The 27,986-nt window shown below is 40.5% G+C and overlaps 1 protein-coding gene across 2 annotated transcripts in view; it reads right to left on the bottom strand.

Moving 5' to 3' along the window:
* Window positions 1-27,986, bottom strand: part of SAMD12 (sterile alpha motif domain containing 12) — a 226,711-nt gene that overhangs the window by 110,141 nt on the left and 88,584 nt on the right. For both annotated transcript variants that reach the window (XM_060775815.2, XM_060775814.2), the window contains exon 4: window positions 26,202-26,342. In XM_060775815.2, coding sequence (XP_060631798.2) covers window positions 26,202-26,342 — 141 coding nt within the window. The remainder of the gene's footprint in view (window positions 1-26,201; window positions 26,343-27,986) is intronic.

Here is a 27,986-nt window from a genome sequence, read left to right as displayed (position 1 = left end):
TCGTTCATGATTTCAGGCCTAAATGTGTCTTAATACATTACGATTTGGATGAAGGATGACCATGGAGTACATTGGACCCATTTATAGCACACAGTTATAGTATTCCTATTCCAGCGCATTACCCTGTAGAATCCTGGGCTCTGAGGGTTTTGGCACATAATTCTAAATGTCTCAATTCCATGTTTCTGTAGGGCACAAGCATGACAGCTAAAGCGGAATCACAACACTATGATTCGAATGGGCACTATATATTTCCAAGTAAGGCAAAAGCAAACTGCGTTGCAGATACTTCTTGCCTAAGAAAACCCTTTGGAATTCATGGAATTGCCTCAAGTTGAGATGAGACTTCAAATCACATAAAAATGAACAACAACATGACACTAAAAATCAAGTGCTTGGCTCGAGAGCAGGACATGTGAAAAAGATCTTGGAATCCTTGTGGATAACAAGTTAAACATGAGCCAACAATGTGATGTGGTGGCAAAAAAGCCAATGGGATTTTGGCCTGCATCAATAGGAGCATAGTGTCTAGATCTAGGGAAGTAATGCTACCCCTCTATTCCCCCTTGGTTAGACCACACCTGGAATATTGTGTCCAATACTGGGCACCACAATTCAAGAGAGATATTGACAAGCTGGAATGTGTCCAGAGGAGGGCAACTGAAATGATCAAGAGTCTGGAGAATAAGCCCTATGAGGAGTGGCTTAAGGAGCTGGGCATGTTTAGCCTGAAGAAGAGAAGGCTGAGAGGAGATATGACAGTCATGTATAAATATGTGAGAGGAAGCCACAGGGAGGAGGGAGCAAGCTTGTTTTTTTGCTTCCTTGGAGACTAGGACGTGGAACAATGGCTTCAAACTATAAGAGAGGAGATTCCATCTGAACATGAGGAAGAACTTCCTGACTGTGAGAGTCGTTCAGCAGTGGAACTCTCTGCCCAAGAGTGCGGTGGAGGCTCCTTCTTTGGAAGCTTTTAAACAGAGGCTGGATGGCCATCTGTCAGAGGTGATTTGAATGCAATATTCCAGCTTCTTGGCAGGGGGTTGGACTGGATGGCCCATGAGGTCTCTTCCAACTCTTTGATTCTATGATTCTAAAGACTTACTCTCATTATGTAAACCATGAAGTAAACATCTCAGGGTCACTGTGTGCTTCCAACTTGTTTCTGATGTATGGTGACCCAAGGACCCGAGTAGATAATACTGGGGGAGACAGATTTCTTAAAAGTAACTAGTTATAAATAATTAGGATTTTCAAATCCATCTGTAATAAGTTATCTGTCAAGTTAGTTTTAAAAATTAAGTTTCCAAATTTTGGAGACAGCAATGTGTAAAATGTAGGGGGATTTGCTAGAAAATTTCTTTGTCCACATTGGAATTGCAGTTAAGGAGGTTATGGTAGTGCTTTTGCCAATGTAGTGTAATGGATTTTTTGTCCTTTAAAAGTTTGGTTCTATCTCATGAAAGTAGATGATGGATACCATGATTTGTTGAACCATAAATGACCTTTGTGGCTCGAAAGAACCTCATGGACATCTGTGAAGTGTTATGGTTTCTTAAGCCTTTTTTAATCCACCAGATGTTCTTTAGTTCTCTGGTCCTTCTTTGGACCTTGGCTTTTGTACTAGAGTAGATCTTTGTCTTAACAGCACACTTGATGTCTCTTTTCCATACTTTGGAAGGCTTTCTTTTTCTTGTCAATTAAATGTTGGATCATTTAATTTACCATTCTCATCAAACCAGTCTTGATATTTCTTTGTTTGGTTTCCAGCAGTTGGTTCACAGGTTGTAATTTCAGAGATCTTCATTTGATTCCAACGTTCCTCAACATTTTCAGGGTGTTCCATGGGTAAATGATTCTTGAGTGTTGTTTGGAGAAGGGCTCTTGAACTGCCTTCTATCTGCAAAAGACTATGCAGATCCAGAATAGGTCTCTATAGTAACTTACAGACCCATAGAAGACAATTGTATTCAGACACGAGAGAGTGGCTATGAAGATGATGAAAATACAGAGCAGGGGGAATGTTTCTTTGAAGTCATATCTATCTTCTCGTTAGCAGAAGTAGCATGTTTTATATCTTAGGTGTTTGGGTGTATAGTAAAATGCTAAATATAATTTGTTTCTCCAGTCGCATCCTGTGCAATTACCCATGTCTCATTGGTTAGTCAGAAGCTGTATCTCAAACAGTATGCTCCTGTGTACTAATAAATCATTTTCTACAACAGACATCAAGGTGCTTTATCTAACAGGGAGAAATGGTAATTGTGGTCAAATGCTTCATTTTTTCAGATCAACTGGGGACAGAATGTATTACTTTCAGCTCCTGAGTGGCATTGTTTAAGAAGCTGCAGGGTAATTAACTTCACATAACCGCCTTTGTATTAAATAAACAGAGAAGAACATCGAACACTGGCAAGGGAAACCATAGCATCAGCTGCTATTAAAAAAATCTGACTGTCAAAATAGCATTACAGTGCAAGAGCAGGAGAACTAATCTTTTAAATTTTAGGGACTTGAATTCTAGAATCAAGAACCTACTTGGCTTGATACAGGGATCTAGACTGGGTGGGGAAGGTATAGCCTTGAAAGGCCAGTTCTGTGCACTGTTCCTTGGAGACGTGTGGGCAATCCCATACATTTTTGTTACTGTTTTTTAAGATTATGGAGAGACTCTTTAAGAAATCAGGAAGCAAATTTAAGTGACTCCCATGCTCCAAGACTCTGGAGACCAGGATTTGAATCTCTGCTTGGTCATGGAAATCAATGGGGTGACCTCAAAAGAAGGCAAACACCACCACCCCAAACAAATCTGGTTTAAAAACCCCTTCTGTTCACCATTAGCTGGTAAAGACTGGAAGGCAGACAACAATGGCAAAGGTATGGCCCACCAAGGTCTAATGTTGAAGCCATCACGGTTCCCTTAACCCTACAAAGCAGTCCACCCCTTGCAAGTAAAAGGGGCTACCTATATTCAGGTATCTGATCCTTCTTAAAACACAAAGGGAATAGGAGTGTGCCTAGCCAATCCATGTAACTGGCAGACACCATACTTATTTCCAGCTGACCCAATGTAGAAGATCTAGAACCATGGACTAGGTAAATATAATTTCAATGCCTGGGGTGGGCAACATTGGGCCATGGGGCCAAATCTGGCATTTTTTATTATATGGTATCTTAAAACCATGTAATAAAGTCCTTAAAAACTCTTCAAAACAGCACTAGCATCCCAACCGTCATCAGATTGTAAAGGCCTGAGAGAAAAGAAATACTTTTACCTACTGTTTGAAGCAAAGCATGAACAAGGCCATCCTCCAAAATGTGGGAGCAGCCACTGAGAAAATGTTATATCTGGTCCATACCAAGTGGTCATGAAATGATGGTGTGCCTAAGAGATGGACCTCTCCAGATGATGTTGGAAGCCTAGTGTGCTTCTAGAGGGAGATATGCGCCTTCAAATAACCCAAGCTGTATAGGACAAATCCAGCATGATGATGATGATGATGAAAAAGAAGAAGAAGAAGAAGAGGAGGAGGAGGAGGAGGAGGAGGAGCAACATCAACATTTTCACCCAATTGCTCAGTCTGTTCAAGTGGTCAAACTAGGAGAACGGCAAAGAAAAATAAGCTCTAGAGACTTCCTATGTCCCCCGGTGTCTAAATATGGCTTTGGCCCTTGGTGATCCAGACTCCCCAAGATCCTGATATTGCTCAACAAAGCAGTATTTACAGATAGCCCACCCTACCCCCATTGCTATTCTTCCAGCTCCTGGAATTTCAAGTTCCCTTAGTTTTGTCTGCTTCAAGTTCTATCGTTTGGGCTGGAGAATGTCTCCTTTTACTCTATAGTCAGACAACAGTGGCTCATAATTCTGGCACATTCACAGTGCACATTAGTCAGTGTCATTTATTTCCACATCATTCTAAATGTATGGTAATTTATGCATTCACTGTCTTCTACAGGCTTCTGTGTTATACAGGCTGGCGTTACTCAGAACAGAAAAATATTATAAGAATTAAATTAAGCCGCTCCAACAATTACAATAGCTTCTTATAGCATTCTACCTCATTTAAATATATGACCATAAGATATGGGATCTCACCATTGCCAAATTATATCAACAATGAAGTCTAGCATTGTTCTTATGACTTGCTTCCTTACTATAATATTTTTCCATAGAATGCCTTGGGAGTTTGCTTCCGAAGCTGCTTAAAAATAAATGAATGAACAAGATAAAAGAAAATTAGAAACTCTGGATGGTTTTTCCATTTTGGGTTCAAGTACTGGCTACTGCTAGTGCTCTGAAGATTAGAGTAGTCATAATCCGATACCTCCAGATGCATTCATAACATTAAAACAGAACATCCAATGGCAATGATAGTGAAGGATGATAGGAATGGCAATCCACCACACCTGAAAAGCTTGAACTGGGGAATGCTATGGAATGTGAAACGCAAGCAGAAGAATAAGTTGAGGGAATTGGGTATGTTCAGTCAAAAGAGGGGTAAAAAAGGAATGAAAAAGCCAGATGAAAGCAAACCAAATTCAAAAACCTGAAAGGTCACCATATGGAAGATGATATGACGTGAAGGTCACATTTGCATGTTGTATTTTACATCAATTCAATAACAGCAGTGAACTCCAGGGGCAACCTGGCACAAATCTGCTCGGTAGAGCCATGCTGAAACTTGAGAATGGCTGGCAGCTCATATGCCTTTCATAGGTCACAAGTGAAATACCCATCAGGACAATATTCTACCAGTATAATGTGTTATAATCATGTTTACTCAGAGCTAAAACTCAGACATTCCCCTCAAAGAGAACAACACTACCTAAAGGTTTAAGGCGTTCGCAGAGAGATACATCTCCTCCTCCCATACACATACTGGATCTGGCCCATTTAAGGTTTTTAATTGAGCCCAGAAGCTAATTGCTTGCCAGTACAATTCTCACCAAGCTGGGGCTGTCGGACCAATTAATGTTCAAAACAAGCTTTCAACTTCCACAGTATTGGTTTTCAGAAGTCAGAATTCAAAGAACAAACGAAAACAAAGAAAATGTTGTTGTACATTGGGACAAACCTTACAAAATGAAATTCTCCTTACAACAAAAGAATGAGAGGGTTTGGTGAGAGGCTACATTAGCTAAGGTAAGCCTAAGAACAAAGATGAGGACACACGAAACCCCAGAGACCAATTTAGAAGCAAACCGATCGAATCCATAAGACCAACCCAAGTGGTTTTGCTGCTTGAGGCAAATAGCCAACATTACCCACCTTCCCCAGTTAAAGAGCACAATACATTAAAGTCTACTCTATTTTTCTGATACTAGAAATTTTCTCAGATTTCTCTCCTCCTCTCTAGAATCAGAATCACAATATCAACCAGCTAAGTAGTAAACTATTTGCTGCCCTTCCATTAGACCAGTGTTTCTCAACCTGGAGGCCAGGACCCCTGGAGGGGCTGCGAGGGGTGTCAGAGGGGTCACCAAAGGCCATCAGAAAACACAGTATTTTCTGTTGGTCATGGGAGTTCTGTGTGAGAAGTTTGGCTCAATTTTATCATTGGTGGGGTTCTGAATGCTGTTTGATTACAGGTGAACTATAAATCCCAGCAAACAAGGTCTATTTTCTCCAAGGTCTATTTTCCCCAAACTCCACCAGTGTTCACATTTGGCCGTATTGAGTATTGTGCCAAGTTTGGTCCAGATCTATCATTGTTTGAGTCCACAGTGCTCTCTGGATGTAGGTGAAGTACAACTCCAAAATCCAAAGTCAATGCCCACCAAATCCCTCCAGTATTTAGTGTTGGTCATGGGAGTTCTGTATGCCAAGTATGGCTTTTTTATTGTTGTTTAACTATAAATCCCAGCAACTACAATTCGCAAATGACAAACTCAATCCTCCCCCCGCCCCCAAAAAATCCCACCAGTTCAAATTTGGGCCTATCGGGTATTTGTACCAAATCTGGTCCAGTGAATGAAAATAATCCTGCATATCTGATATTTACATTACAATTCTTAACAGTAGGAAAATTACGGTTATGAAGTAGCAACGGAAACAATTTTATGGTTGGGAGTCACCACAACATGAGGAACTATATTAAAAGGTCGTAGCATTAGGAAGGTTGAGAACCACTGTATTAGACTAATACTGTGCTGCCCAAGGCAACCAAACAGAAAAGGTAGCCTTAAAAGTAGAGCAAGAATCAGTAGCATTTGATGGCTACAAGCCTACTGGGCAAGAGAATCCATTCCAACTTTTAGTTTGAAATTTAAAGGAGCTATCCAAAGTGCTGAACCAATTTGTGGGGAAAGGATTCACCATTGAGATAGCTTCTTTGAATGTATTACTGGACTGTATTTGCCATCCCACTGACCAGTAAGCCTTTTCCACTACTGTCAACAAAACATTGTTAATAGAAACCTTAAATGTTACACCTAGCTGGAAACTGAAGAGACACACTTATATGGGGTGAGGAAGTAGGATAAGAATGAAATGCAAAACAAACATAAGCCTGAGAATATGTTGGTCAAGGAACTGTTGGCGTTCATTCGATTCTTAATGTTTTACAAATATCCACTTGGAGTGATGTTTTGAGAGATTACAGGGCAGAGGTTGGAAATGTCAGAAATGTCACTTTTTAGACTACAGATTCCAGCTTCCACCAGCAATATTTCAGAACTCAGCAAATGTGGATGGGGTAATATACCTCTTTGTTCTATGTGAAAATTGTTCTATGTGAAAATGGCTGCATTGACCACAGCAGAATGACCCACATGGGACACAGAAGCATTGCTACTTAGATTGCCTTCTCATAGTCCTTTATGGCCTCTATGATCACATGTAGCTATTATTTCAGCAATATTTATTACACAATAAAAATAAAAATAGTAATTTTTGTGCTTAAGCTTTGAAGCAATAGAAAGTCATTGCATATCAGTCTGAAGTTAGAGATACTTAGAAGAGAACAACTGAAATCAATCAGATATTTAAATTGATCATGACTTTGACTTCATAGAATCATAGAATCATTGAGTTGGAAGAGACCTTGTGGGCCATCCAGTCCAACCCCCTGCCAAGAAGAAGGAAAATTGCATTCAAAGCACCCCTGACAGATGACTATCCAGCCTCTGTTTAAAAGCCTCCAAAGAAGGAGACTTGGTTAAGCACAGCAAAGTACAGATTCGATCCTATGTGTCAATGCATTTATAATCAGGCCCCCAAACAATCTGATCAAGGCCCCCAGATTTGGCACCAATGTGTGGGATTCAGGGCCACTCCAAAGCATATTTATACTGGGCTTAATCTGCATCCACACAGCTAAACCTGAATACAATAGCACTAAAATCCCTTGGGCTACACTGATCAGCAACCCACTAACTCATACAGCTGGTGCCATCTCTCCATAGAATATTTCTAGAGAAACTGCAAAGAGAAACATTGTCGTCTTTGTACAAATGTACTATTTCACAGCTTTGTAATTTTAAATAGCCTTCACCAGTTCATGGTCACTAACATTTTATTAGCTGCAATATATAAAGATCTTGTTTGATTCCTACAACTGGAATGCAACCTGGGGTCTATGCACGGAGCCCTGCCTTTCATTTTCCCTCTTGCTGGCATAGCTGGGTCTGAAAGGCCAAGGATACATTTTGGGGGATGGCGGTTTTCCAAAATAAAATCGATTGTCTTTAAATGGTCACATTATTTTTGCACCTGTCTTCCTTTACCTTAAGGTGATGAACAGGTTCATGGTTTTTCAATGAGAGTATACGGGGAAGGCTGAAGAAAAATGATGCTGAAAGGAATTCTGGCATTGGCAGAGACCCAGAGGGAAGGCACATGTTTTGCATGATCAAAGTTCTACAATCCACCCCAGGCATTTTTAGTAGGGCTACAGAAGGATCCATTTTGAGGGGAAAACCCAATGTATACCAGTCTTGTTCAACCTGGAAGCCTCCAGATGTGTTAGAGTATAACTCCCACCATTCCCAGCTAGCATGTTTGGTATGTTTTATTTTCACATACGCTGAGCGCACATGCACTAACCAGGGATACACCCTGAATAGTTGCTCTTATTTCAAATTTAGATCTGTAATTGCCACAGAGGGCACACAATCACAACTCTCTTTCCCTATACAGCAGTGATTCCCATCCTTTTTTTTTTTTGACCAAGGGCTACTTTGACCAGAGACCACTCTCCAACATTAATAATCTTTATTTGTATCCCTCCACCATTTCCACAAAGGGACTCAGGGCGGCTCACATAAGCACTCCAAATGCCACATGCAGACAACAATACATAAGTATAAATAGAGTGGCATAAGTATAATCAACAGCACATAAAAATCTCATTAATAAAATTATAAAAATTTGAAAATTATAAAATTCCTAAAACACAGAGGACCTGTCAGCCGGCTATCTACTTTAGTGCCAAAAGAGTTACAAATCAGTTCTTGGTCAACTTTAGATTTGGTTTGGTTATTTATGGTGCTGATTCAGAAAATTGCAGTGGATAGACCACATCAGCTCTAGTTTCTGATACAGAACATAGTCGCCATCCTGTAGTCACCATCTGCTCACCCAAAGAAAACCATATTTAATAATCTAGAGCTGATGTGGTAGTAGTAATCTTTCATGGGTAGTCAGCCTCTCCCCTTCTGATATCCCACTTGCATCAGAACTAAAAGAGGGTTTCACAAGATCAGTAACTCTCACTGCCACGGAGTTTCAAGGCAACAGTGTAGTAATGGTGAGGCTGCAAACCACATTTTCATTATTGCACACCACTGGTGGTCCATGAACCACAGGTTGGGAACTACTGATATACAGCAATTCTGTTTCCATACACAAATTTAATCCATTCACATTAAAATGCACATTAAAGCGCAGTTTCCTAAAACATCCTATTTATGGAGATGAGCAAACGTTGGCATAAATTATCCTTTGAAATAAAATGTGAGAACATTCCCCAAAAAACCGTGCCCTGTGCCCCTCCTTCCCAGAAAGATCAACTACAGTTAAAAGAATATACATGGAGTATATTTCATTGTATAAGACCATTGGTCCAATTTACACTTACTCTTCCCCAACAGCCCACTGGCAGATTATTTCCACACACACCAATTGCAACTAAATGAGCAATTTGTTCTGAACTGTTGATGATCGTATCATGAAAATAATTAAGCTTGAAAATTTAACCCTTAAGCTACTACTTTAAAAAATCAAATAGACTCAATTAGCATTATATCAGAAACAGCAGAGACCCCTCCCTCCCTCCTTCTTGCACACACATAGCCAGAATTCAGAGATAAGTTCCTGCAACATGTTTGAGCATTTTTGTTGTTCTTCTTGCTGCTGAATCAAAAAACAGAAAGGCTTGTATGAGCATGTGTGTTTTTTTAAAGATAGCACTAGTTTGGAGTTTTACAAACCCACAGAATAGAGGAAAAAGTCCCAAAGTAGCATCTTTAGGCAGCTGGCAAAGGCCCAAAGAAAAGCAATAGGTTTCCAAAAGCATCAGAGAAGTGTTTGGCAAGTAAGAGTGTTGCTTACATGAAAATCAATATTTACATAGCCTCTCTACACAGCTTTTCCTATTCTACATGGGATGGGGGAGAAAAGGAAGTATCATTTTATGTGTTGCTTCGGGCCCGCCAAATGAGGGATCTGACAAACTGAACGTTATCATGTCTATTCACTCCCCAGCAATGGAGATAGTCATGCATCCCAATCTAATCTGAAACACTCCTCTCTTTCAAATCATGGACCAAATGCAAAGAGCATGCACAATGGCAGTCCTTGTAGCACACCCCTTCTCTTGAATTCACAGATCTGAGAAACTGTCCAAGATCAAAGCCAGAGCTTAGAAACATATTTTGGTCTTGGTGTAAAATACCAATTCGGCTGTTTTAGTGTTTCTGTGCCCAACTGTGGGTACCACAATTCAAGAAGGATATTGACAAGATGGACTATGTCCAGAAGGTGAACAAAATGATCAAAGGTTTGGAGGCCAAGACCTATGAGGGATGCTGAAGGAACTGGTATGTTTAGCTTGGAGAAAAGATGTCTGAGAGGGGACATGATAGCCACCTTTAAATATTTTAAAGGAACAATGGATTAAAATTGCAGAAAAAGAAGATTTCACCTAAACATTATGAAGAACTTGCTGATGGTAATTGTTGTCCAGCAGTATATTATGCTTCCTTGGAGTATGATAGAGTCTCCTTCTCTGGGGTTTTAAAGTACAGGCTGGATGGTCATCTGTCGGGGGTGCTTTGATGCATATTCATGCATGGCAGGAGGTTCGACTGAATGACCCTTGTGGTCTTTTCCAATTCCATAATTCTTTGATTCCAAACTCCATTTTGGCAATAGCTGACATCTCCACATGGTATGAATTGTTTTGCTTTGCCCTGTAATTTATGTTTTGCTGGAAATGCTGTAACTGCAATATTTTGTGCCCAAGGCCAATGACCAGACATTATGCTTTATACAGTGCCAGACCCTGAGAATATCCTCATTAATAACCAAAAAACTCCAAATATATTCTGTGCTGATCATATAGATCTCAGATAAGGATTACCACCTATGCATTAGATATTGCTTGTTCTTACTCTGTCTGCTACTTCTGAATTTCTATAAAATACTGACACTTGAAATAAACTCTATCTTGGCCAGTTCTGTGAGCAGCTTGGACTGAAAGTAAGGGTGGGGTTTGGTAGATCAAAGTTATTCGGGCCAAAGTTATTGTCTGCCTTCCTGCTCAGTTTCAGGGCTCATCTGAGCTTTGGGAATGGGAGAAATGAAGTTCATCCTCCTGTATCACAGAGCCCTACAAGAGTTCAGCACCTAGTGCCTACACTACTTCCTGAAGGAAGGAGGAGGGAGGAATCCATGTGATTCTGCTAGTTCGAATGGAGTCAGGAGGACTGGGTGCTGGGAAGAAGTTACAAAGCTAAGACTACATAACAGGCCACTGTAAAGAATGTGAGGCTAAAATCACTAAGATCTGTTCTATCTTGGATGCTATAGGTGACACAGGTACAGTGGATGTAACTTTAGCTTTTGTTGAAATCGACAACTAGCAAATGCTTGACCACTGGTCTCACTGGCTGAGGATTCTGGGAAATTAAGTCCAAAACTTGAGAGGTCTTCCATCTATGACTGGCAATTGAAATTAGGAGAAGCAAAGAAAATGGACAGATTATCTAGGATAATGAAGGGGAGGGAGCTCTCTAGACAAAGTGCAAAAAGAGTGGAAGAAAGTGGAGAAATATCTGAAGGAATATGTCTTATAGTTCTGTGAACAAAAATAAACACTTGGTAATTAAGTTTTCTTTCATCAAATGGAACACAAGAAGATTAAGGAGGAGCTTCTATCTCAAAGTAAAGGAAGGAAGTTTTATTGTTTATTTGGAGTGTGTTGTGATTGTTTGGTTGGGGTGTGTCCTTTTCCTTTGCCCTATTTGTTGATGTATGGTATTTTTGTTGAAACTCTCTCTCTCTCTCTCTCTCTGTATGTGCATGTGTGCGTATAAGCACACACACACACACACACATAACTGGAGAGGTCTTTCTTATCCAACAACATCAGGAAAGTTACCCATCCCCATCCTTGGCTTCTAAATTAAAATATGAAATAAAGAATGCAATCCTGGTTTCACATCTGGGTGTGTGAAATAATTGTTTTCCACTTCATATATTGTATGAAACAAAACTTTAACAGTCAAGTGTAAATGCTGTACTTGCAAAGAGGGTAAGAGAAGGGAATGTACAGAATCATAGTAGCCACTTTGAGTCTTCTTGTGAAGAGAAAAAAATGGGGTTTAATTTTTTTAAATGTCAGAAGCAACTTGACATTGCAAGTTGCTTCTGGTGTGAGAGAATTGGCCGTCTGCAAGGACATTGCCCAGGGGATGTTTTACTATCCTGCGGGAGGTTTCTTTCATGTCAGCAGGAACTGACAGACGGGAGCTCACCCCACACTCCAGATTCAAACCGCCAACCTTTCGGTTAGCAGTCCCACTGGCACAATGGCTTAACAACCCACTGCGCCACTGGGGGCTCCGCGGGGTATTAATAACAACAACAACAACAACAACAACAACAATCTGAGATGAATGGGGTTAGTATATATTCAGGCTGTTTCATGGAACAATAACAAAAAAACACCTTATAAAACAAAAACAAAACCTTTCTCTTATTTTAATGTAGGAGGTGACAGGACCCGTACATCATTTGGGAAAGGCTGCTTCTGACATCGCTGCCATCTGCCAGACTCTGAATCCATATGTGGTTCCTTCTGCCCTTCCCTCGGCTGGCGACAGCCTGGAAGCAAGATTATATTGTACCTTTATGAGGATTTGCATTTTTAAGCTGCTTTGGGATCCCAACTTAGCTGGAAAGTGGGGTGTATAAATGTAATACCTATAATAAATAGCCCGCCAGCATGCATGAATGCATGTGTCTTTCTGTCTGTCCATCCATTTATCCATCATCTATCTCAGTATTCATGTATGTGGGAATTCCCTTCCATCGCTGTCTTCCCTAAGGGAATGTTACACTCCGTAATTTGTACCCACTCCCTATTTTGGGAACTGGAACGAGATTGTCTGCCAGATCTTTCTTCAGTCCCATTAATATGCACACGGATACGAACACACAAAGCTCAGCTTTACAGGTTTTATCTTACGGCCATATAAAATGGACGCATGCCAAGTACGCAGATGAATCCAATTTACGCATCTTGCGCTCTATGTACTATCCCATATGGCTGGGAGACAGCACATAAAGAATTGTCATTTAATCTCTCTTATGCTACAACAGCCAGGCAACACAAGATGAAAATCAACAGCTAGTAAGCTCTTTAACTCTCTCTCTCTCTCTCTCACACACACACACACACACGCACACACACACACACACACTAGTGGGAGGGAGAAGAGGATATTTTTTCCCTCCCACAAATTCAGCGGAAAGGCATATTCTGCAAATTGTTGAAATGGACAATATTAGAACTATTTTCAGAAAACCCTCTGATACATTCAGGGGCATCCTGTTATCCTGCACACTATGCAGCACATATGGGAGGAAAAGAGTATGTTTCTCTATTAATTTCTCCTTACATCTAAGAAATGCTATACAGATTGACATGGTAGATTCTAGTAACACATTCCCAAGTTTACAACTTCAGACAGCATTTGGCAAGAAAATCAGAAGGGCCCACATCGTCTTAAAGAGACAGGGAGATAGACAGTTTTTGCTAGGGTTGCCAGTTGAAAATGGACAGGATTCCTGCAGCTTGATTAATTGTTATCAAAGAGGAAACTTAAGTGGGTATCACTTGTCACAAAAGCCCCACTTACAGGGATTCCCTCTCCCCAAAGCTCTGACACATAGGAGTCCTGCCATATTTTTCACTTGGCAACCTTACTCCTCACATATTAGTGCAAAAGCAGCTGAGAGCGATAGTCTTTGTTAAACTACAACTCCCATGATTCCATAACATTGAATCGCAGCAGTTCAAGTGGTGCATTAATTCTACAATGAAGATGCACTTCTAGTTTCCCAAAACTGAGGTAGCAAAACAGTTATCCTGACTGGGTTGCTGAGTGTTTTCCAGGCTGTATGGCCATGTTCCAGAAGCATTCTCTCCTGACATTTCGCCCACATCTATGGCAGGCATTCTCAGAGGTTGTGAGGTTACTTTTGGAGCACCTGGTGGTGCAATGGGTTAAACCCTTGTGCCAGCAGGACTGCAGACCGAAAGGTCGGTGGTTTGAATCTGGGGAGCAGGGTGAGCACCCATCTGTCAGCTCTAGCTTCTAATGTGGGGACATGAGCCAATTCTCCCACACCAGAGGCGACTTGCAGTTTCTCAAGTTGCCCCTGAAACAGGGGGGCGGGGGGACCCTTAGGTGTTCTGCAATGGATTATGTTTCCAAAACGTAGACAAGCAAGGTGGCAATGCTCGGCTTTGAGAAAGTGCTTTTCCTCTGAGAATGAGGTTTTGAGCAGGACTTTGTGAAAGCTTGTCCATTTTTTTCCTGTAATCCAATGGCCATTAATGAAATAATCAGGCGTTTCTTTCTGCATATTCATTTTTCCCTATTCAAGTATGTTATCACTATTTAGCAATTCTGAGTCATATTCTGAGAAAGCACTCTCCCTCCCTTTTTCTAAAAAGGAAAATAAAAGACTTTATTAATATGTGCCAGGAGGAAAGGAGGAAGAAGGGGGAGAAAAGGACCTTTCTACTCTTGGGAGTTGGTCTTCATATTAAACAAAAAAGGAGGAAAGTGAATGCTAAGGAGCATGGCAGAAATCTTTGTCATAACAAAATTAGCTGTTCATTGCTGGAATACTTGAAAGATGTCAATCCATAAAATTGTGTGTGCCTTTAAGTAGTTTTCAGATTATGGAAACCTTATTGGAAAACATGATGGGTTCTCTTGGCAAAAGATTTGATCCGAGGGGGTTTGTAACTGACTTTCTTTGAGGATGAGAAAGTGTGACTTACCCAAGGACACCCAAGAATGAGTAGAAATTGGAAGTGTTGTCTATCAGAAACATACTGCATAACCCAAACTACTACACTACGATGGCTATTCTAATAGGGAAACAGGATACAAAAACTGCTCCTAAATCCACTAAGAGGAAGCTCTCCATGCTGTCTGTGGTTTGGAGAACATGAAAAGTACAACTCCAGTTGCTTGGTTTTGGTCTGCAAATGAAATTGCAAGACTCCTCTCATCTGACTTCAGAAGGTGAACAGGACTTGGCCAGATTAGTTCTTTGAATGCCATGCTGGACACAGGATCCGTGCCATCCAGGAATACTGCATCAACAAATTAAACCAACCACAATTTAAAATTCCAAATAGAATGGTTTTCCAAGAAAGCGAAATAAATGTGTACTAGAACATATCAAGTCTGAACTCTTTCTAGAAACCAAAATGACCACATTGCCATCTACACTGCCATATAAAATCCACATTATCTTCTGTGAACTAGATTATATGGCACTGTATATCCAGCTAAAGGGGCCCTTTAAGGCCCTTCTACACTGCCATATAATCCAGATTATCAAAGCACATAATCCACATTATCTGCGTTGATCAGGATTATATGAGTACACTGACATATAAAGCAGATCAATGTAGAAGGGGCCTCTGTGGCTGGATATACAGTACCATGTCATACTTTGGACATATTACAATACAACGTATCTTTTTAGAAAAGATTATAATGGTTGGTAAAGTAGTAAATAGCAAGACAAAGAAGAAGACTGCATTCTAGGTGGACGTCATTCAAGGACATCTGGAAGAACTGAGCAGGATTGTTGATGACCAGATGTCTTCAGCTGGATCTACACTGCCTTATATCCGAGGATCTGATCCCAGATTATCTACTGTGAACTGTATTATATGAGTCTGCATTGCCAGATAATTTTCAATCAGATCCTGGGATATAAGGCAGTGTAGATCCAGCCTCGGAGATTTCTCATCTAAAATGTCAACATACTTGGATGGAAAGACTGAAATACCCTAAGGGTACCAGATGCTATTTGTTCTTGGGGCCTCATCACACTCGACTTTGCAGTGGTTCTCAACCTAGGGTCCCCAGATGTTTTTGGCCTCCAACTCCCAGAAATCCTAACAGCTGGTAAACTGGCTAGGATTTCTGGGAGTTGTAGGTCAAAAACATCTGGGGACCCCAGGTTGAGAACCACTGCACTAGAGAATGAATCCACTTTAAATCTGGTTGATAACTCCTGCAGAATTCTGGGGTTTGTAGTTTAGGAAGGAGCCTTTAACAGCTTCACAAAACTGCAAACCCCAGAATTCTGCAGGAGGCAGAAACTGGAATTTAAGTGGATTTATTCTCTAGTGTGATGCAAGCTAAGTATGGTCACCTTTAGTTATACTTGAATGGAAGATCTCCAACATATATCAGATGCTGTAGGCTATATTTCAGAAAAAGGAACGAGCACAACCACCTCTGAGTATCCTTTGCCTAAGAAAACCCTATGGGATTCATGTGTTCTCCAAAAAGCAACAAGTATCTTGAAGGTATATATTCAGACAGTTAATAATTCTAGGGGTTACTGGGCAGAACTAGGAAATCCTGGAGAGCCACGCCTGCTGGTTGATCTCGGTTAGAATGACCAAGACAATGTAAGTTAGCTTCCTATGTTTTTAGGGTCCTTCTTGCCATGCCTGCTATGAATGAAGCCACATCTGTATGCATATTTCACCATTAAGTAGAAAGATTACTTTTGTTCTCATAACCTCTTCTGCCACCCTTTAAAGTGGGTTCATTTTCTTCACAAAAATCCATTGGTCAAATTCTGCATGCTTGTACTGAATTGTGGGATTTAGTTGCCATAAAAACAGTATCTAAAAAGGGTTTGTGTGTGTTTTCATGTTTTCATTCTCCCTTCCCATTCTGTAGAAGCCCCTGGGTAATGTACTTTGAAAAATTAATGTTGCTCTATTCAAATACAAAGGTATTGGTAATGGCTTTCATGCTTCATCTGACATAACACCCTTCATTTGTTCATTTATACACCAGCAGTCAACAGTGTTATGAAACACCTTTTATTGCCAGGATGTGTGAAGATCTGTAGCATCTCAGAGAAGACAAAACAGTTTTGTTGCTCATTTTGAAAAGAATTTGACATGATCATAAAACATGGGCTCAATACGAGCTTTCTTTTTTATAGCTGCAGCAAGAATTAATAATTTCAACAATACTGGTTCCTCCTTCAGATCAATACCAAGGATTTTCCATCCCCTTCACAGTTTGCATTGATATAACTGAAATTGATTTGCTATGAATGAATATACTGGAATGTTTTAACCATGACCTTCAAGGTAATAATATACTTGTGCAGACTTTGAAGTTAAAAACAGTCTTGATTTCTGCTAAAGGGAAATCTCAGTGAAAGGGTTTTTAAAAACTTCTGTGAAGCCAACTGTTTAACAAAGTGCCCGTCAATACCTAGGCTCATATTAAAGAGCAGAAATAGATTTGAAATTTGTGCTCATGGTTTAAAACAGGTGGGAAACACATTGTCCTCCGTAGTACTATCGAACTAAAATTCCCAGCAGCCGTAGCCATGTTGAAAAATACTAGGAATTCTAGTCCACCAAAATCCAGACTGCCCTGACTTAAGACCCTTTCAAATAATTATCAACTTTATAGGTTTATAATTTCCCCCTCCAGTGTATTTGCAATTTGCAGACAATGAGTAGGACTAGGTCAGAAGTAGAGAAACTAAACCCTAATCATCAGTCACCTAGCTGCAAGTAATGGAATATAACCAAAGACATTTGTAGTGTGCCAAATTACATTCCTCTGTTCTAGATCGGGAATTAGGAAAAGTGCAACTCAGGGGTAATTTCTGCATCTAAGCTATAGAATTAATGCAGTTTGATGTCACTGTAACTGCCATGGCTCTCTGCTATGGAAGCATGGCAACTGCAATTTTATAAGCCCTTTAGTCTTCGCTGTGCTGGTGCCCCATCAAACTATAACCCCTAAAATTCTATAGCTCTGAGCCATAGCAATTGTTTGGGGTTCAGCAGCAAGATGCCAGGGATGCTGGGGATTCCTCCTCAGAGGATGAGAGGAATGATGTGTTTTTCACTGAGTCTGTGCGTGATCAGGCAGAAATGCAAAATGAATTGCAGGTCATAGATCAGAGAGAATAACTGGGTTATCTGACTCCACACTCAGATAATGTGGGATTTTCTGCCTTGATATCCTGGGATATAGGGCTGTGTGGAAGGGACCTTGGTCAGGTTTGAGCTTAAATTAAGTGATGTTTTCATGGTGTCTTCAGAGCAGACAATGTTGCCATAAAATCAATTCCTTGTTCCAGCTCTTGTTTCAAGCCTCCTTGTTTCCTATAAGAGTTTTGCTTTGGAAAAGTCCTGTCTTCATGCTTATGGATTTATGCCTATGATCTTGACTTCCTGGATTCCATGTACTTGCTATTTTGGACTACTGAATTTTGCACATATGGACTACTGCTATTTTATAGCCCCTTTTCTTCTGCTTTTTGGGAAATGCCCTTTCCCCCTTTTGTATATGCTTTGGAAATAAACTGTGTAGTTAGAAACTATTGGACTCATGTGTGGTGCTGGGTGAAAAGGCCTTCCTCAAGGCTAGAATCCAACAGCAAATAAAGTGGTGCCCAATTGCATCAATTCTATAGTGTAGCTGCATCCTTGTCCCTGCTAATAAAAAGGTCTCAAGGCTTGGACCCTGTTTTTAGATTAAAGGAGTGTAAAAAATGCTGCTGTATTAAGTTCATTTGATTACTCATCTTCATTGTACCCACAGATATTTTGCTACCTGAGGCAATGGTCAAAGTGGCAGTGTCTGATCAGTTGGGCTGTTTCTCAATTTAATCTTATTTTCATGCTGTTAATAGGACCGCATCTTCTATCATTTCTGGAGTCAGCAGACTAATTAAGAGGGCACAGATCAAAGGGCATACAAAGCTCTGTCCACCAAAAATAGAGGAGAAGAAACTCCAGAGAAAGAGCCACAGTGAAGGTACTGCCCTCTCTGTCTACTATCTGCTGCCTATCTGCTCAATGCTTGGGCAAATCTTAATGATCTCTTTCAGTCTGCCAATGATAGTGGTGGTATTATAACTGTTTCAATGTGTGACCTCCTTTTTTATTAGGAACTGAAGAAATAGCTCTGAACAATTTCATGCACATTAATGAACACCATATTATATCCACTTCCCATTATGGCCAGCCTGATTTGTGTTAGAAGCAGTTCCAATGCATTAACCTGAAAGTGGGGCACATTACTGATTTCCCTTGGAGGCTTTACCTATGGAGGCTGCAGAGGTGATTTCAAGTGGCACTGTACTGTCGTCAAATACTCCATAAATGATCAGAGCAAAATAATAGATACCAAGGCCAGCCCATACAGTGGAAGTAAGTCAGTCAAGACTTTTATTCACGTTATGGGTTGTACCTATAGAAGAAATATTTCCATGGGCTGAACCTATAGAAGAAAGAATAATTTTCACAGGCAAAAGAGACTAGAAATTGGCAAATAAAAGTAAATGCCTAGGTTTAAGCAGTGCAATCAGTCTTAAGACAACAATAAAGTACTGCAGCCTCATTCTAAGAAAAGAGAGGTAGGAACAAACTGCTAGTGCGAGGCTGGAATCTGGGAACTACAGATTCAAAGGTTGGCATTTGGGCTGAGCCACATACAGAGTAGTCCACACAAGGAAATTAAAGCTGGAGACAATAAAGGAGGCATTAAAGTCAGCAAATGACCTTTCTGCTGCAAAAAGGGATCAAAAGAAAATCTGGACTCTTGAGACTTTCAGCAAACTAGATAAATCTATGTAAGAAGCTAGGAGGACTCCCCAGGGTAGAGCTTGCTGGTGGACCCAAGAAAAGGAAAGGAATGACCAGCAGAGCCAGTAATGCTAAAGAAGAGAGAAAGCAACTAGCTGCCTGTTGGCCTCAGCAAAATAATCTGCAACAGCTAGGAAAGGGAGCAGCTGTAGCAGGTTTCAGAGAGAAACAGACAGGGAAGGCACAAAGAACCATCTTGGCTCTGAAGTCACCCTTCCACATTGCAGGTGTAACGTTTGAGCATTTGATTAATTTGTTATCCCTAGGAATCTCTAGGACTTCCACTGTGACAACCTTCTGCTGGAGGCTGACCATATATTCTTACTATAGGACATAGTGATTCATAGAGAGAATATATCTCTAGGGATCTGTAGATCACCCAACATGTTGTGGTGACCTTTCAGAGAAAACTGATCACAGAATCATGAGGATCTAGAGATTCCTGGCAAGTCAATCTCTCAGAGGAAAGAAAAACAGAAAGGTTTTTATTCATGATTTCCCACTTTCATGGGGGTCCTGTGCCCCTTATCCCCATGTCCCGTGACCAGGGTACCAGAAGTAGCTGGAGGAAACTTGGTGGATGGACTAGCCCAAGAAACCTTCTGAGTGTCCATAATAACAGGCTTTAATAGGTAAGGGGAACAGGATCTAAGGGGTGAGGGTTGGTAGAGCCTAGTGCTGTGAATTTAGGGGATGAAAGCTTTTACTGAAGCAACCAATAAATTATCTTGAACCCTAAACCTGGTATAGGCATGTACCACATAAGGCAAGCTATAAGATGGCCTCAGAAAAGTTAGCGTTTTAATATTACAATTCCCAGATTCCCCTGACTGGCATGCAAGTAGGGGGATTCTGGATGATACAATCCAAAAAGTGACTTCTCCAAACTCTGCCTTGAAGTGGGTTCTCTTTGTAAGCACCTAGCTATGTTGATTTTACTTGCAGGAGGGCAACTGCACAGTATTGGGTCACAGGTCTTCCCCACCCTCAGTAAAGGAGTTTGCAAAGAGAATAACTACAGAGACCTTTCAGAGTTTATTATTTGGCAAGGTACAGACTTCTGACAGAGGGAGGTGGCCCAGGGCAAAGTAAATCTACTGGGAAAATTGGCTTTATTTGTGTATCTCTGCCAAAACAAAAACAAAAAAATCCCCAAAAGCAGCTTTTGTTTTTGGCATGAAATGCAGACAAGGAAACATTTGCATATAGTAATTCTTGCTAGAAGCAAAAGAGGTGGGGCTCCTCTGAATCTGCTTTAAATTGCTTGGTTTGAAAAGAGTAAGGTCAGGCTAGGATATCCAAAGCAAGAAAGCAAAAGGTACGTACAGCAGATGCATTATCTTCATTTTAGAGAACTAAGAGTGCATCTACACATCGAATTGATGCACTTTGACACCACATCAACTGACACGGCTCTATCCTGTGGAATGCTGGAAGTTAAAGTATTACAAGGTCTTTTGCTTTTTCTGTCAATGACTGCTGGCACCTCTTTCAAACTACAAAATAGGTAGAAGTAGAGATTCTAATTAATTAATGAGGTGCCTGACTTTCAGTAAGGTATTGCTTGCGTTATTTAGGTACCAAACCTGGTTTCCAGTTGAAGTATTAGTAATTAAGTTCTAACATGTTTTTTTTTCTGTGGTGGGAGGAAGTAATTGACCCAACTCATAAAGTTATGTACTAGAGTAAGCAACACATGGCTTGAGTGCCACGTGTTGGTTTTGTGGCTCCCTTAGTTTCCTCTGAAATATTTGGTGGCATGGAAGAACAAACTTCTTTGCTAAAAGAAATAGAGCAGGGAATGAAGAGAGAAAGGTAGACATAATGAATTGCGGATAAAGATGGGAGCACACACAACTGGCAGCCGATGTTATGCAGTTGATGTGTGTGATTCATAAAGAAGACTCTATAGAGTGGTCTTCTTGGCAAGATGTACTGAGAGGAAAGTTGTCCAAGCTTTTGTCTGAGATGCTATCCCTTGCCCAAGGTCATCCTGTGAGTTTCCATGGTTGAGTAGAAATTTGAATCCTGATATCCTAGTCCAAACTCAAACACTACACCACAATGACTCCCTTTATGGCTTTAGGCTGACTTCATCAAGGGTGCCCTTGAGTAAGTTGGTATCAATGGGCTACCCCTTTCTGTCCTTATTGCTTGCTCTCTCCTTTATTTAAGGTCCATAACATTGCTGGAGGAAGATCGCAAGCCAAGTGAAAGAAGGTATTTTATTTTCTTATTCCCATTACCAATTGCATGCTCAGAGAAGACAAGTAAAGGCCAAAGAGAACCAGGAGGAAGAGTTGCAGGGTCAAGAAAAACATGAAACTAGCAATACATCCTGTGAAGAATTTCTGGGCCTTGGCACCTGCCCAATCTTCCTATCTTAGCAGCTGGCCACCAGTGAAAGTAACAAATTGGTCCCTGTGGTCTCTTCCAAAAAAAAATCAACTGAACTTAAAAATCATGGAAACCCACTGGGTGAATCACACATTCTTTGCCCCACAAAACCCCATGATAGGATCACTTTAGATCATCATGAAGGCACACAACAACCACAAACCTTTGCAGATTAATTCCCATTGTTTTGTTAATATTATTATCACCCAAGCTGGAATGGTGTAGTGGTTTGAGTACTGCACTACAAGTCTGGAAACTAGGGTTTAATTCCTCACTCAGCCATGGAAACCCATTGGGAGACCTCCGGTGAGTTACACATCTTTAATCCAAAAGCCCCAGGACTGCCATAAATCAGAAACAATTCGAAGGCATACAACAAACTTTGGAAGGATTATTCCTATTGGTCTTTTTAATACAAATTACTACTAACCTTTTTGTTGGAGTTGGGTTTGTTTGGGCAATTGCATTACCAAGTGTAAAACTGACCCATCAAATGCCAGCCCCAAAACTACTTGAAATAGAAGGAATATGTGAAAACTATATAACCCAAATATGCTTCTACTCTGAGCAATGGCAGCAGCAGAACCCAGACAAATGTGTTTTGCTTCAACAAAGCACACCAGCCCACACAAGAAGCAGCTAAGGGACACAAGACCAGCTGATCTCGCCCAGAGCTCAGCAAGCAACGAATATCCAAAAATAGTTTCACGCCATCATCAGGCTGCCGGTTGCTGCTTCCGATGAATCAGGATTAGGGAAGAAATGAAGGATGATAATTTCCCTCTCTCCTGCTCTCTCCTCAAGCAGTTCTCCCAGAGAGACAATCCGCAGATATTTTTGTCAAATAAGTTCAGTGACCTGACTGCATTTCTTTCAGACAAGCTCACAGGGGTGAGGAGGTCATGTCTGTGCCCTTCAAGCATGGCAAGGGGAATAGAAGGCAGCGAGGAAAATCAGACTAACTTTTCCTAACTTTTCCCAAAGAAAACTGGCTCAGTTTTCAATGTTTTACACCAGGGCTAGAAAACTGTTTTTGGAGGTCTATGGAGGGGAAATGAGTTCCCTCTGCCCCTTAGATAATTCCAGGATTTGGAGGGAGAACAGCCTTCATGGGAACTTCCACTCCCCTCATTGTCTTCTGTTCAACGATTGTTATTTCCAATGAGAATTCCTGTTTCCTGAAGAGATTCAAGTAATCTGTTTCAATCTAGAAAGGAGATCCAGTGATGAAGATCAGTTTTTCAATTGCTTCTTTTAGATCAGAGGGCACCAAACTAAGGCTCATGGGTTGGATGTACCCTCCAATTTCATTTACCCACCTTCCACCCTAAACTTCAGACTTAGAGTGACCCTAAGTCTGAAACAACTTGAACACAACAACAAAAATCCTAATGAAGTTGAATATCTCATCAGTCAAAAGTAGACCCATACTTCCCATTGAAACTGTTAAGTTTATGTTGGTTAAAATTGTTCTTCATTTTAAATACTGTATTGTTCTATGCAGTGTTTATAGGAAGTAGTTCATGGCCAATTCTTTCACAGCAGAAGCAACTTGCAGTTTCTCAAATTGCTCCTGACATGAAAAAAATTGAACTATAGTCTGGTCCCCCAACAATCTGAGGGACTGAGAACTGGCCCTCTACTTTAAAAGTTTGAGGACTCCCGCTTTAGAGGGAATTGCAACATAACTCTCTTTTTTAGTTACAGTCTCCACCATACTAGTGGACAGATTTCCCCTTTCTCCCTGTGGCTTTTAGGAGTCAACACAGATACAACAAGCAAATACTTGGTTGCATTAGTCCTAGTCATTTGTCTCAGGATGAACAAGTTGCAGCTCGTTCAGGAAAAACGATAAGCACATGCTTCTGTCAACCTTATAGAGCCTGTTCTTCTTGTACAGGGTAGACCAAAAGTCACACAAGGATCTAATATATACTGTATATGATGCTATGGTATTGTAAATTAAAAAAACCATACAAATATTATGGTATTACAATCTCTTGATTCATTTATTTAATATGGGCTTCTCCTATTTCTTTCTGCTGTACCTCTTGTTGTTTCTTCTGTTAATCTATGTAGCTTTTCCATCTTTCTCTTTTTGTAAGTATTCCAGCACTGAGTTCAAGAGATTGTAAAGAATAGAAACCCATGAGAAAGAAGATCGGAAGTTAAAGACTATATCCCTAAATGTCTTTCTTTTCTTTTACTTTCCTTCTTTTCTTTTTTGCTAGCTTTAAAAAAATCCCTCTTATTGTCCACATGGTTTCTTTTCACCTTTGCTTTCATTTCATTTTTTTATATATGCAAAATTTCAATAAAATATTGAAAAAAACATTATTGTAAATTTGCTAATATGAAGATTCATTTCTTTTTACATGTTTATTCTCTGTAATATATAAGGAGTAAGAACTCCCCAAACTTTTGGTATCACAAATAAATGAACATTTCATATCAATTTTCCCCCAAAGGCTATTAGATAGATACCTCTTTGTCACATTAGAAGACCATTCTACCATTTAGCTCCCTGTTAACTAAAAATCCTGTTGGGTGCCCCCCCCCCCCACTACCTTCAATTGCCATCCTGTTGGCCATTGAGAAAAACAAATCAACAAAAATGCCATGATGATTCACGAGTCACGGCGGCAGCAGGGCTGTGATATCTGGAAGCCTTTAGCCACTGACCAGCCCACAAGTATGGATAAGGATTCAGTAATTCTAACCCACTACCAAGACTCTCCCATTGGAAGATAATCATACTCAGCCATGAGTGATTGCTTGTGATGATATTAGAACTACAAATGGACATTTCATCTTACAAATGGGAGGCAAAATAGGCAGACACAGGTTTAAATTCCACATTCTGTTCACTTGACTTTAATTGCTACATAGTATGAATGAATTCCATAAGCTCAGTTTCCCAAATTTCTGCATTTCAAGAGTGAAGAACCTGTAGATTTATATATGTTGTGGGAGCAACTTTTTTTCTGACCAATGGCTTAACTGGCCTGGGTTTGAGGAAGCCAAGGTTCCTCACCACATGACCACCCAACAACTACATTATGTGGTGAGGTCTTTGAGAGAGGACTTTGCAATTAATCCAAAGCGTTGAGATCACTTTCTGTTCTGTTGTGATAAAGATGTGGCTAATCTGGGATCACAAGAGGAAGAAAATGGGGATCAACTCATAGAGGGAATGAAATTTATTTATTATTTCAGGTATTTGTACCCCACCCTTCTCAACCCCTGGGGGGATGGGACTTTTTTCTACCTCCCTGAACAAAACTCAGCACACTTCTCCCCCCCCCCCCCTTCATCTTCTCCCTACCATGCTTGATAGCTCTGAAGGTTTTGAATGGGCCACTAAGGGCTAACAAATAACACCCTATGCCTCAACCAAAAAGAGACATATGCACATGTATGCCACACTTACAAATATAAGATACTAACAGGATTTTGTCCATAATGACCACAAAATCTACAATGTTTATCACATGGGGTATTTCCAGACACATATGAACTGCAGCTTACTTCAAAATTTGGTTAAGCAGAACATTGAATACAGATGTCAGACACAAGTAGCTACAGCTAACTTGAGGGTGTATCGCACTATGCAGTTATCGCAATTTTATACAAAATGTATTGGCTCCATCCCATAGATCTGGGAAGATTCTTGGCATTTTCTAATACACTTCCCTAAACTGGAGCATTAGAGCTTTGTCAAAGAAATGCTAAGTATCTCATTAAACTAAACATTCAAGAATTTCATGAGATAGGGCCATGGTAGTCAAAGTGGTATTAAGCCTGTTACAAGGAGGCAACACCCCTGCTTGCAAAAGTTACATTTTGGGTTTTTTTTGCCATTGCTGTTTCAAATGGTATCTACAACACAGAAGAGGGACGAAAAGGAGTAGTATAATCTCCCCACCTTTTCTGAACCCCAGATTTCAGACACTGGGAGTGGGGTTGGCAGGGTGTTGACCCACTAGATATCTTTTGGATGCAGGAGAATTTAGGATGGGGCTGTCATTTTCACAGGCAGCCCATCTGTGAAAAGTTACACTGAGTTATTTGACCAGGATGAGTAAAACAACAGCATTCCTAGTGTTTGATGTACACAAAGTAATACTGAATTCCTGCTGTTTGTCTTAGGAACACAGATACGTGTGTGTTGGAGAAGCAGTAGATATTTTTTAAAAAATTGTTCTTTTTATAGCAGACAGGCAGTCCCTAATACACATATCGATCCGCGCTTGTTATGTTCCCTTTGATCTCCACTGGGGAAGGCGCTCCTACCCCACAGGGCCTCTTCGTGCAACAGTTCATGCCAGACAACATCAAAGCCATCTTTGTAGTCCCATTGGTGACCTTTCCCCCTCCTCTCCTGTGGTCCCTCATCAGTAGGTCTCCTACCTTGCGTGAGTAACTGAAGGTTTCGGACCTCCTCCCTCACTTTTAGCTGAAGGACCTGCTGCAGAATGTGCTGCCGTAAGCTCTCTTGAGCGATCCCCATCCGCTCAAGCTTTTTGTCTGTCAGCCTGAGCAACGCACGGCCTAGATCCAAAGGAAAGAAGAAGAAAGAGAGAAAAACAATTATCCAAGGATTTCCATTTAATGAATCAAAACTCTACATGCTGTAAATGTCCTTATTCCAGCAGATAAAACCTGCCTGCACCACTAATATCATCCCTGGTGAAACAATTCAAATCACAATGGGATAGAGGGATGGAAAGAAGCCTCAAAGCATACGCTGGCTCAGCTAGTTAATTAGCTTTCGCTCTGGAGATCCAGATTCAGAAGCAAACTAATAATCTTGCCAGGAAGGGTTGGGGTCCAGGGGAAGGGAAACTAGTGTCTGATGCCCACATGGAATGTTCTTGTATGTAGTGTGAAAGGAGAGTTGCAATCATGGTACAAGGTTTGTGGCAGAGCACTGATTTTCAGGCAGAAGAGCTCAAGTTCATTCCCCAATGTTTACAGAAAAAAATGGGTGTGGAAACCTTGATGGATAAAATGAGTACAGTAATCTTTTAGCCTCATTTCAACACAAAGCTCAGAAAATTTTATCAGCATCATCATCATCCCATTTTATTTCCCAAACTCAAGGCAGCTTACAATTTAAAAAGCTAAAAACATACAAAAACGAAATATATAAACTACAGGTTGAATATCCTTATCCAAAATGCTTGCAACAAGAACTATTTGGGTCTTTCGTTTTCTGGATTTTGAAATGCCTATATTTGCATATAAGTACATAATGTAGTGTTTCTCAACCTGGGGATCGGGACCCCTGGGGGGGGGATGCGAGGGAGCATCAGAAGGGTCACCAAAGATAATCAGAAATCACAGTATTTTCTGTTGGTCATGGGGGTCCTGTGTGGGAAGTTTGGCCCAATTCTATTACTGGTGGAGTTCAGAATGCTCTTTGATTGCAGATGAACTATAAATTCCAGTAATTACAACTCCAAAATGTCGAGGTCTATTTTCCCCAAAGTCCACCAATGTTCAATTTTGGGCATATTGAATATTCGTGCCAAGTTTGCTCCAGATCTATCATTGTTTGATTCTACAGTGCTCTCTGGATATAGATGAACTATAACGCTAAAACACAAGGTCAATCCCCACCAAACCTTTCCAGTATTTTCTGTTGGTCATGGAAGTTCTGTGTGCTAAGTTTGGCTCAATTCCATCATCGGTGAAATTCAGAATGCTCTTTGATTGTAGGTGAACAATACATTCCAGCAACTACAACTCCCAAATGACAAAATCAATACCTCCCCCCCCCCCCCACCAGTATTCAAATTTGGGTGTATGGGTATTTGTGCCAAATTTGGTCCAGTTAATGACAAAACATCCTGCATATCAGATATTTACATTACGATTCATTACAATAGCATCATTACAGTTATGAAGTAGCAACAGAAAAAAATGTTATGGTTGGGGGTTACCACAACATGAGGAACTGTATTAAGGGGTTGCAGCATTAGGAAGGTTGAGAGCCCCTGACATAATGGGATATCTTAGAGATGGGACTGAAGTCTAAACTTGGAATTCATTTATGTTTTATATACACCTTATATACACACAACCTGAATGTCATTTTACATTCAATATTTCAAATAATTTTGTGTATGAAATAAAGTTTTTGTACAGTCGGCTTTCCATATCCCCTGATTCTGTCTCCACAGATTAAACCAT

The sequence above is a fragment of the Anolis sagrei genome, chromosome 4 (assembly GCF_037176765.1).
Source record: "Anolis sagrei isolate rAnoSag1 chromosome 4, rAnoSag1.mat, whole genome shotgun sequence".
NCBI lineage: Eukaryota > Metazoa > Chordata > Lepidosauria > Squamata > Dactyloidae > Anolis > Anolis sagrei.
The sequence above is the reverse complement of the archived record's forward strand: the minus strand, read 5'-3'. Positions and strand labels throughout refer to the sequence as shown.